This window comes from Bos mutus, chromosome 7 (genome assembly GCF_027580195.1).
Source record: "Bos mutus isolate GX-2022 chromosome 7, NWIPB_WYAK_1.1, whole genome shotgun sequence".
In the NCBI taxonomy this organism is placed as follows: domain Eukaryota; kingdom Metazoa; phylum Chordata; class Mammalia; order Artiodactyla; family Bovidae; genus Bos; species Bos mutus.
Window position 1 is genome coordinate 97,098,011 of NC_091623.1, and position 12,536 is coordinate 97,110,546.

Genomic DNA, 12,536 nt, shown 5'->3' on the forward strand with positions numbered 1-12,536 from the left:
GACAGACTTCGGAATCTGAAAGTCCTGATAAGAAGTCCAAGCCCTGTCAATTCCTAGCTATGCAACCTTAAGCCAGTTACTTAACCTCTCTGTCTTAGTATACTCATCAATAAAACAAGAATTAAAATATTGGTAAACTTAAAGCATTATTAAGAAGATTAAACAAGAATACACAGTTTAAAAAAAGTATATTTCCTACTGCCTTGGCATATTGAACAACAACTGTTCAATAATAACTACTATTATTTCTATTTGGAGAAGGCAATGGCACCCCACTCCAGTACTCTTGCCTGGAAAATCCCATGGACGGAGGAGCCTGGAAGGCTGCAGTCCATGGGGTCGCTAGGAGTCAGACATGACTGAGCGACTTCCCTTTCCTTTTTCACTTTCACGCATTGGAGAAGGAAATGGCAACCCACTCCAGTGTTCTTGCCTGGAGAATCCCAGGGACGGGGGAGCCTGGTGGGCTGCCGTCTATGGGGTCACACGGAGTTGGACAGGACTGAAGCGACTTAGCAGCATTATTTCTATTGTCCATGTATATCCTCAATTCTAAGAAGCACATTGTGCTACATTCCAACATATCTGAAATTGCAACTCAACTTATAATTGATGCACATATTTACCATGGTACTGTGCAGCAGCAGTTACTTTTGGTTTTTTCCTCAGTATCATTTAATTATGTTACTATCAATTCTTAACATCAAGGCAATATACATTTATAAAATAAGATTACAGAAACCCTTAAAAATTTATATTCTGTGCCTTTGGAGATAATTATCACTATAATATGAATCTCTGTAACAGAACGACATCCTTTTATCAGTCAACAAAGACAAAACTTAAAAACACTCTCCTTTGTCTAACTATGAGAAATAATAGTTTTTTAAAAAACCTTTACATAGGAAAAAATCCTTTAAGAATTCCACAGGAAAGAGGATGCTAATTTGAAATAGAGAAAATGGAAGTCACCTCCTTCAGCCTATTTCAGACATTATAAATACAATCTGCTTTATTCCTGCCACACAGCCGTTTCTGAGCAAATGGTTATGGAAGTATGACATGGAGAACCTCACAAATGATTGCTCACCTGGTCTGTTTCTCTAAATTACATGCATTGACCTCAAACACCTTCTTGGCATCCCATTTTTGTTGGACTTCTTTCTCAATCTTCTTCAAAAAGTCTACTTTGGCTGTTCCTTTTCTTTCCTGTTAGACACAACAGATACAGAATAATCCACTCTATATTTCAGTAGACTTGTTTAAAAAAAAGCTAAAAAAGATCTGGGTTCACACAGAAGTGAGCCATTTACTGATAATCTTTCCATGGTTATCTTGAAATTTAAATGAGTTAAGATTAAAAATTAGGGTTATCATGACCTGATAGGGTTATCCACTTCAAATTCAAAGGGATGATTAAAGACTTACTTAAATACATTAAAAAGCTTTGAAGTTCTTTTTAATTAGATACTACAATAAATAAAACACTGATTTCAAATATTCCTATTTAGTTAAAATAGGTGAATACTTAAAAAAAGCATAGGATAGAACAGTGCCTGCTTGCTCAGCTACAATTACTGCCACCAAAGGAGGACGGTGAGGCCCAGTGGATACAGGCTGCAGGAGGATTAGTCATCTACATGTTTTGTTTTGTTTTTTCCAAGAAAGTTGATGAAGAACTTCTCCCCAAAATGGTGAGCAGGCTATTAATATGAAATTTAAATGAAACAAAAATTATACAACAATATTATTAATTAAAAGAATATATGCTAGGCAAGTACTAACTAAAAACTGGTTAATTAATTAATACTAATTAACTGAATGAGAAACACTGGGCTGGAAGAAGCACAAGCTGGAATCAAGATTGCTGGGAGAAATATCAATCACCTCAGATATGCAGATGACACCACCCTTACAGCAGAAGTGAAGAGGAACTAAAAAGCCTCTTGATGAAAGTGAAAGTGGAGAGTGAAAAAGTTGGCTTAAAGCTCAACATTCAGAAAACGAAGATCATGGTATCTGGTCCCATCACTTCATGGGAAATAGATGGGGAAACAGTGGAAACAGTGTCAGGCTTTATTTTTGGGGGCTCCAAAATCACTGCAGATGGTGACTGCAGCCATGAAATTAAAAGATGCTTACTCCTTGGAAGGAAAGTTATGACCAACCTAGAGAGCATATTCAAAAGCAGAGACATTACTTTGCCAACAAAGGTTCGTCTAGTCAAGGCTATGGTTTTTCCAGTAGTCATGTATGGATGTGACAGTTGGACTGTGAAGAAGGCTGAGCGCCAAAGAATTGATGCTTTTGAACTGTGGTGTTGGAGAAGACTCTTGAGAGTCCCTTGGACTGCAAGGAGATCCAACCAGTCCATTCTAAAGGAGATCAGCCCTGGGATTTCTTTGGAAGGAATGATGCTAAAGCTGAAACTCCAGTACTTTGGCCACCTCATGAGAAGAGCTGACTCACTGGAAAAGACTCTAATGCTGGGAGGAATTGGGGGCAGGAGGAGAAGGGGACGACAGAGGATGAGATGGCTGGATGGCATCACTGACTAGATGATCTTGAGTCTGAGTGAACTCTGGGAGTTGGTAATGGACAGGGAGGCCTGACGTGCTGCGATTCATGGGGTCACAAAGAGTCAGACATGACTGAGCAACTGAACTGAACTGAATTAACTGAAAGCTGATATAACTATATTGATTAGGAAATATAGCCTTTAAACCAAAAATGATTACTAGACAGAGGATAAAAAGTGTGGCATATTAAGAAATACATTTGGTCTTTGTCCTGTGTTCCTGGCCAGAGCTCCTAAACCCTCGGAATTTCCTGAGTGATGGGCGTATCTTTCGCTATTCCTAACGAGCCGCTTTTGATCAACCTGAGTTTGTGCTAATGGGGTGACTGAGACCCTAAGATAGCCTTAGGATGGGGCTGATCATCAAAAAGATCAAGTAGTTAGAGGGTTAGAAATTCAGGCTACTGATCTTTAAGAAGGGGAAGCGGAAGAGGGTGCTGAAGATTAAGATCTATAAAAACTCTTCAATGGGGAGACTCATCTCCCTGGATGGTGAACGTGTCGAGGTATTGGGAGAGTGGCCGCCTGAAGAGGACATGGAAGCTCTTTGAATTCTCTGTCCCCACCCACACCTTGCCCTCCAACTCTCTTCCATTTGGTTGTTTCTGATTCATATCCGTTATAATAAATCAGTAAATATTAAAAAAAAAAAAAAACAAAATGGCAAGCATGCCTTCAGCATATTGGATATTACCTGGCAACATTCCCATCATTCCTTATGCCACCCTTGGATGAAAATAAACAGGAAAAATACACATGATCACTCTAACTCTGAAAAGCAAGGGCTATCACTTCCCTCTCAGTTTGTGACTCTGTGAAAAAGAATTAGCTGCTAAAAGCAGGTGTGCTGAAGAACACAGCACTCATGCAACTGCCAAGTGTGAAAGCTGGATACCATACTTTTCGTTTTGAAAACAACATTAGTGTCTAGAATTTTATTTTCTTATACAAAATTATCTGAACCAAAATTATATTTTCATCCCCTTCTTATATGCTAATGTTTCCAGATTCTGCATCATTTTTAAATGGGAAAATACCTGGGCTCTACTACTAGGCAGGTAACCTTGCCAAGTCATGTCACGTCTCCCTCTGTACTTCCACCCAACAACTCAAAACATGCTTTCTACTCGAATCACAGATATGCTGCTATTTTTAGACAGCTATTTTTTAAAATGGTTACATAAATTTGAAGTAATGATGCAAACAGTACTTCTGTGCAATTAAAAAAAAGTATTACTATTTCTTCAATAACTATCTTAAATATACCTTCTGTATTGTATGATAAAAATAAAAGTATTAAAATTAGGTAAGATTCAGTATAAATCTACCATAAATTTGTCAACTCTGTTTTACTATTTTCAACTTTATATATATATTTTTTTCTTTTTTTTCATTTGGCTGTGCTTCACTGCCTATAGGATCTCAGTTCCCTGACCAGGGATGAAACCCCAGCCCTCGGAACTGAAAGCACAGAGTCCTAACCACTGGACCACCAGGGAATTTCCTCAGTTTTCTATATTTTAAATCGAAGGATGGTTTATTATTCCTTTTTATTTTTTAAGTAAGTTTAAGACAGGAGAGGACAAGCAACAGAAAAGATGAAACGTCAAATTACTAGGAGGAGGTACAGTGATAGATTAAAAGGACCTTGCCACAAAGGCATAAAGGAAGTAAGAAACAATTCCACACTTGAAACATCATGGACATAAGTTTCTCTAATAACCGAAGGAAAATAAAAATAAGTAAATTTTTTATTTCTATAAATCCTGACCAGATCATAACTGCCATGCGTGGAAATTATATCAAAATACAAATATGATCAATGCAATTCCTTTTCAGAGGTTCTCTACTGCTCTCTGGACAAAGTCCACACTCTTAACCCTGGCACTTAAGGCCCTTCTTATCTCATCCTTGCCAGGCCCCTTCTTCTCCCCTCTCATCATCACTCCAGGCCTATCAAGCCACCTGCACTTTTCCAAATGTGTCACGCTTCCTCCGTCCCCGCTGGGCCTTTGTTCAAGCTATTCTCTCCACCCTCATATCCCACCAATCTTTTTTGCCTAGCTAGCTCATCCTTCAGTTCTCAGCTAATCACCTACTTTGATTCCCCAAGAGTGGATCAAGTACTATTCTTAATATGTCCCTACCTACCAGTATTACCTCTATGATAGCATTCATCACACAGTATCAGTATCTATCATCCACAGGACTGTAAGTTTATTCACAGTGGGGACTGTGTCTCATTTCTCATTATATCCTCAACATCTAAGCTTATATTTTGTTTGTTCAATCACCCATTGGGTCTGACTCTTTACAACCCCATGGACTACAGCACACCAGGTCTCCCTGTCCCTTACCATCTCCCGAAGTTTGCCCAAGTTCATGCCCATCCAGCCATCTCATCCTCTGATGCCCTCTTCTTCTGCCCTCAATCTTTCACAGCATCAGGGACTTTTCCAATGAGTCATTGTTTGTATCAGATGACCAAAATACTGGAGTTTCAGCTTCAGCATCAGTGCTTCCAATAAATATTCAGGACTGATATCCTTTAGGATTGACTGGTTTGATCTCCCTGCTGTCCAAGGGGCTCTCAGGAGTCTTCTCCAGCACCATGGATCGAAGGCATCAATTCTTTGGTGTTCCACCTTCTTCACGGTCCAGCTCTCACAACTGTGGGGGTTCCCATGTGGCTCAGATGGTAAAGAATCTGCCTGTAGTGCAGGACTCCAGGGTTCAATCCCTGGGTTGGAAAGATCCCTTGGAGAAGGGAATGGAATCCACTCCAGTATTTTTGCCTGGAAAATTCCATGGACAGAAGAGTCTGGTGGGCTACAGTCCATGGGGTTGCAAAGAGTCGGACACGACTGAGTGACTAACACTTCACTTCACTTCTACAACTGTACATGACCACTGGGAAAACAACAGCCTTGACTGTACGGACCTTTGTCAGCAGAGTATGTCCCTGCTTTTCAACACACAGTCTAGGTATGAAGAAGGCAATGGCACCCACTCCAGTACTCTTGCCTGGACAACCCCATGGACGGAGGAGCCTGGTAGGCTGCAGTCCATGGGGTCACTGAGGGCCGGACTGAGTGACTTCACTTTCACTTTTCACTTTCATGCATTGGAGAAGGAAATGGCAACCCACTCCAGTGTTCTTGCCTGGAGAATCCCAGGGACGGGGGAGCCTGGTGGGCTGCCGTCTATGGGTCGCACAGAGTTGGACACGACTGAAGCAACTTAGCAGCAGGTTTGTTACAGCTTTCCTGCCAAGAAGCAAACGTCTTCTGATTTCATAGCTACAGTCACCATCCACAGTGACTTTAGAGCCCAAGAAGAGGAAATCTGTCACTACTTCCACCTTTTCCCCCTCTATTTGCCATGAAGTAATGAGCTTATAGCAGGCTCGCAAGTATCCGTCAAAAATTTAAAGATTTAAAAAGAGAAGTGAGGAAAAAAGAGAGAGAGAGAGAAGTGAAGAACTTCTCTGGTGGCCCAGTGGTTAAGATGCTGCACTCCCGATGCAGGTGGCGAGTGCTCCATCCCTCGTCAGGGAACTAGACCCACATGCCAAAACAAAGATCCAGAACAACCAAATAAATAAAATACAATAAAACAAAAGGAGAAGTGAGCAACACACTGCCACCTTTTGCATACTGTGGCCATAGAAAATAACAGAGACCTGGGTTGCATATTTGAATCAAGATGCTAAACAATCTGAACTCTTTCCTAAGAATTTCCATAAAATTAAGTGTGCATGTATAACACAGTTGGAAATTTCCTTTTCCAAGAAAGAATAAGGGCCTCCATGGATTCACTGTTTTCTGAAGGACTTCTAAAAGACTTCATCTAGACCTCAGCTCCTTTGCCCGTCTTACTGCAAAATCCTCTTTTTAACAAGTAACCTATAAGTCTCTATTCCTATACATGCTGACCAATTTTCAATTCTAACATACAAGGACTATCATTTGAAAAAAAGCTATGGCAGAGATGGCAGTTTGCCTATGCGATATCCATTCCTTCCCATTCTTCTTCAGCAACAGAAGCCTAGTCTTATTTAGGGTAGTGCATCAGAGGCTTTCCTAGTGGCTCAGATGGTAAAGAATCTGCCTGCAATGCAGGAGACCCAGGTTCAATCCCTGGGTCGGGATGATTCCCTGGAGAAGGAAATGGCAACCCACTCCAGTATTCTTGCCTGGAGAATCCCATGGACAGGGGAGCCTGGTGGGCTACAGTCCCATGGACAAAGGAGTCTGGTGGGCTACCATCTGTGGGATCACAAAGAGTCGGACACGACTGAGTGACTAACATCAGAGGCAGTTAAGCATATGGTTCCAGGAGAATTCAGATAGGAACAATGCTTCTGGGTTCTGCCAAAGCTGTTTTGAGCAAAAGAAAGTAAATCACTTCCGCCCAGCCCTTAAAACAGCCTGTATAACTCCTAACAGCCACTTAACCTACAGATGGAACAGGCACACTGCTTAGGGCCCATAATGCTTCCAGGGGCTCATCAAAACATTTTATTATCTTTTAAAATCAGGAGAAAAAACAAATTTTTGGATAGAAGAAAACTCTTTTAATATGTAATATTCATATGTGTCTTTATACCAAAACAACTGTCAAATATAACTTCTAATTTTTTTTTTCTTTTTACAAAGGATCAGATCAGATCAGTCGCTCAGTCGTATCCGACCCTTTGTGACCCCATGAATCGCAGCATGCCAGGCCTCCCTGTCCATCACCAACTCCCAGAGTTCACTCAGACTCACGTCCATCGAGTCAGTGATGCCATCCAGCCATCTCATCCTCTGTCATCCCCTTCTCCTCCTGCCCCCAATCCCTCCCAGCATCAGAGTCTTTTCCAATGAGTCAACTCTTCGCATGAGGTGGCCAAAGTACTGGAGTTTCAGCTTTAGCATCATTCCTTCCCAAGAAATCCCAGGGCTGATCTCCTTCAGAATGGACTGGTTGGATCTCCTTGCAGTCCAAGGGACTCTCAAGAGTCTTCTCCAACACCACAGTTCAAAAGCATCAATTCTTTGGCGCTCAGCCTTCTTCACAGTCCAACTCTCACATCCATACATGACCACAGGAAAAACCATAGCTTGACTAGACGAATCTTTGTTGGCAAAGTAATGTCTCTGCTTTTGAATATGCTCTCTAGGTTGGTCATAACTTTCCTTCCAAGGAGTAAGCGTCTTTTAATTTCATGGCTGCAGTCACCATCTGCAGTGATTTTGGAGCCCCCCAAAAATAAAGTCTGGCACTGTTTCCACTGTTTCCCCATCTATTTCCCATGAAGTGATGGGACCGGAAGCCATGATCTTCGTTTTCTCAATGTTGAGCTTTAAGCCAACTTTTTCACTCTCCACTTTCACCTTCATCAAGAGGCTTTTTAGTTCCTCTTCACTTTCTGCCATAAGGGTGATGTCATCTGCATATCTGAGGTTATTGAGATTTCTCCCGGCAATCTTGATTCCAGCTTGTGTTTCTTCCAGTCCAGAGTTTCTCATGATGTACTCTGCATATAAGTTAAATAAACAGGGTGACAATATACAGCTTTGACGTATTCCTTTTCCTATTTGGAACCAGTTTGTTGTTCCATGTCCAGTTCTAACTGTGGCTTCCTGACCTGCATATAAATTTCTCAAGAGGCAGGTCAGGTGGTCTGGTATTCCCATCTCTTTCAGAATTTCCCACAGTTTATTGTGATCCACACAGTCAAAAGCTTTGGCATAGTCAATAAAGCAGAAATAGATGTTTTTCTGGAACTCTCTTGCTTTTTCCATGATCCAGTGGATGTTGGCAATTTGATCTCTGGTTCCTCTGCCTTTTCTAAAACGAGCTTGAACATCAGGAAGTTCATGGTTCACGTATTGCTGAGGCCTGGCTTGGAGAATTTTGAGCATTACTTTACCAGCGTGTGAGATGAGTGCAATTGTGCGGTAGTTTGAGCATTCTTTGGCATTGCCTTTCTTTGGGATTGGAATGAAAACTGACCTTTTCCAGTCCTGTGGCCACTGCTGAGTTTTCCAAATTTGCTGGCATATTGAGTGCAGCACTTTCACAGCATCATCTTTCAGGATTTGGAATAGCTCAACTGGAATTCCATCACCTCCACTAGCTTTGTTCGTAGTGATGCTTTCTAAGGCCCACTTGACTTCACATTCCAGGATGTCTGGCTCTAGATGAGTGATCACACCATCGTGATTATCTGGGTCGTGAAGATCTTTTTTGTACAGTTCTTCTGTGTATTCTTGCCATCTCTTCTCAATATCTTCTGCTTCTGTTAGGTGCATACCATTTCTGTCCTTTATCTAGCCCATCTTTGCATGAAATTTTCCTTTGGTATCTCTGATTTTCTTGAAGAGATCTCTAGTCTTTCCCATTCTGTTGTTTTCATCTATTTCTTTGCATTGATCGCTGAAGAAGGCTTTCTTATCTCTTCCTGCTATTCTTTGGAACTCTGCATTCAGATGTTTATATCTTTCCTTTTCTCCTTTGCTTTTCGCTTCTCTTCTTTTCACAGCTATTTGTAAGGCCTCCCCAGACAGCCATTTTGCTTTTTTGCATTTCTTTTCCATGAAGCGGTTCACAAAGGAAAAGTATCTAAGACCCCATGAAGCCTAGTTGTACTTTCTATGCTAGGGTTATGGGTCATATGAAATCCCAGTATATCATTACTAAATTCCTCTCTCCTTAAATCAACTTGAGTTGGCTTCCACTGCATGCAACCGAATAATTCCTGACATTTACCCAACTGGGTTGTGAACTTCTGGCAGACAGCGTCTTATAGAACTTTTATGCTCAGCTCAGCACCACATACAATGCTAACAGGCCCGAAGTCACATGACAAATATTTTTTGCCTAAAAATGACCATGTCACCCACTTTAAAGAAGGACATGAAAGCAATAGTCTTCACAAATTGCTTAGTACTGTTTCTTTTCACTGTACTGAGGATGCTGAATGCAGGAAAGCTCTTCTTTGAGGTCTCTGCTTTTCAGAAAACCTTGTTTCTCAAAACCTCCAAGGTCAATTGTAATGAAATCTGATATCGGCCCCATCACCAACTTGCTGTATTACTTTGAGCAAGTCACTTGATCAAGCTGAGTCTGTTTCTTCATTGGTTACTCAACTAAACAACCAGGGGTTTTTTGGTTTTGTTTGGGGTTTTTTTGGCCATGCTGCGCAGCCTGTGGGATTTTAGTTCCCTAACCAGGGATCGAACTCTTGTCCCCTGCACTGAAAGCACAGAGTCCTAACCATTGGACCATCAGGGAATTTCCAACAATTGGCTATTTAATGAGAGCAAAGTTCCTAAACTTCAGCTCTATTGACATTTGGGGCCAAATAATTCTGTTTTCAGGGACTGGCATGTGCACTACCAGATATTTAGGAACACCCCTAGCTTCTACCCACTAGCTGCCAGTAGCATACCTCCAACTGTCCTGTTCTAGAGTCTCCAGACCAACTGTTCTCTGTGGGACAAAGTCACCCCCAGTAAAGAACCACTGAACTAGATAATAAACTTTGTCATATATGTATGCTGCTAAGTCGCTTCAGTCGTGTCCGACTCTGTGCGACCCCATAGACGGCAGCTCACCAGGCTCCCCTGTCCCTGGGATTCTCCAGGCAAGAACACTGGAGTGGGTTGCCATTTCCTTCTCCAATACATGAAAGTGAAAAGTGAAAGTGAAGTCGCTCAGTAGTGTCCTATTCTTCGCGACCCCATGGACTGCAGCCTACCAGGCTCCTCCACCCATGGGATTTTCCAGGCAAGAGTACTGGAGTGGGGTGCCATTGCCTTCTCCAGTCATATATGTATAGCACTGTACAGTTATTAAAACATTTATGCACATTGGAAGGTCTGATGCTGAAGCTGAAACTCCAATACTTTGGCCACCTCATGCAAAGAGTTTACTCATTGGAAAAGACGCTGATGCTGGGAGGGATTGGGGGCAGGAGGAGAAGGGGACGACAGAGCATGAAATGGCGGGATGGCACCACGGACTCTATGAACATGAGTTTGGGTAAACTCCGGGAGTTGGCGAGGGACAGGGAGGCCTAGTGTGCTGAGATTCATGGGGTCACAAAGAGTCAGACACGACTGAGCGACTGAACTGACCTGACCTGACCTGAACCCTAACTTCTTTGATTTTAACCACAACCCTAAGAGATGGGCAACAATCACCCTAAGGAGAAGGAAATGGCAACCCACTCCAGTGTTCTTGCTTGGAGAATCCCAGGGATGGGGGAGCCTGGTGGGCTACCGTCTATGGGGTCGCACAGAGTCGGACACGACTGAAGCGACTTAGCAGCAGCAGTGACTATATAACATCCAGCTGAAGACTAGCAGGGGGGTACTCTTTCTGCTCCCTTCTGATGCCTATGTCAGAAGCTTTCTCTGTCTCCTTTATACTTTAATAAAACTTTATTACACACACACACACAAAAAAAACAATCACCCTAAGAAATGGGCAGACCAGGTATTACTATTTCAACGATGACGAATCTGAAGCTCAGAGATCATTATGCCAGCAAATGGTCAGACTGGACAAAAACTCTCATCTTCTCACTTATATTTCCACTTTCTCTTAGTACTCTGGCCATATCCTAGCGCCACTGGTTATAGAACCTAAACAAGATCCTTAACCTCTTTAAGCCTCCATTTGTCTATCTATAAAATGAGATTAATAGGTAATAATTATATCTACCTTCTACTATTACTATGAGGATTAAAAGATATAATACACATGAAGGACTTAGTATAGCACCAGTGCGCGTGCACACTAAGTAGCTTCAGTGTGTCAGACTCTGTGTGACCCTATGGACTCTACAGCCTGCCAGGCTCCTCTGTCTATGGGATTATTCTGGCAAGAATACTGGAATGGGTTTCCATGCCCTCCTCCAGAGGATCTTTGGAACCCAGGGATCGAAGCCACGTCTCTCTACATCTACCTGCATTGGCAGATGGGTTCTTCACCACTAGTGCGAATTAGGAAGCCCAGCATAGTACCAGAGTGGAGAGTGAATTCATTCAGTCACGTCCGACTATTTGCAACCCCGTGGACTGTAGCGTACCATGCTCCTCCATCCGTGGGAGCCTCCAGGCAAGAGTACTGGAGTGGGTTGCCATTGCCTTCTCCAGAGGATCTTCCTGACCCAGGGATCGAACCTGGGTCTCCCACTTTGTAGGCAGACGCTTTACCGTCTGAGCCACCAGGGAAGTCCTAGCATAGTACCAGACCTATGGTAAATGCCCAATAATGCTAACCATTATCACAGAGAGACAACTGGACATCATATACTTCTTGTTGCGTGTCAAAATGGCATTGTGGTTATCTCTTAAGAGAATTTTTCATTATATTTTTAAAAACTTACTAAAATATGTATGGATGAAATCATACAGTGCCTTAAATTTGCTTAAAATGAATCTTAAGACGGGGAAGTGGACGTTCTGGGGAAGATAAAACAGAAACAAGACTGGCCCTAAACTGTCAATTACTAAAGTTGGGTGATGGGTACATGGAAATACATAATACTATTATTATCTCTACTTTGTTCACTATTTAAATTTTCCAAATGAAAAGTTTAAAAATAATTTCAAAGTTGACTATTATCTTTATTACATCACATCCCCATGTAACTAAAAGGGATTAAAACTTTCAAAAGTTCTATAAAATAAATACTTCTATGATATGAAGAAAATTATATTGCTTACTCTTCACCATTCAATTATAAAGTAAAAACTAATTTTACATCCATGCTACTCCATGTTTATTATCTTATACACTCTACTATTATAAGGGTTCTATCAGAGTTAGAAAACTTTCATTATAGGAGTGAGCTTGCAAAAGAAATTTCCGCATTAGTTTACAACTGTGATAGTACAATGATTAAGAGAATGAGCTCCAGAATGGAACCAAAAGATTTAAAATTCTACTTCTTAGTAGATCT

At 41.6% G+C, this 12,536-nt stretch overlaps 1 protein-coding gene across 2 annotated transcripts in view; it reads right to left on the reverse strand.

The window, feature by feature from the left end:
• Positions 1–12,536, reverse strand: part of LARS1 (leucyl-tRNA synthetase 1) — a 70,685-nt gene that overhangs the window by 54,904 nt on the left and 3,245 nt on the right. For both annotated transcript variants that reach the window (XM_005906617.2, XM_070374555.1), the window contains exon 2: positions 1,091–1,209. In XM_005906617.2, coding sequence (XP_005906679.1) covers positions 1,091–1,209 — 119 coding nt within the window. The remainder of the gene's footprint in view (positions 1–1,090; positions 1,210–12,536) is intronic.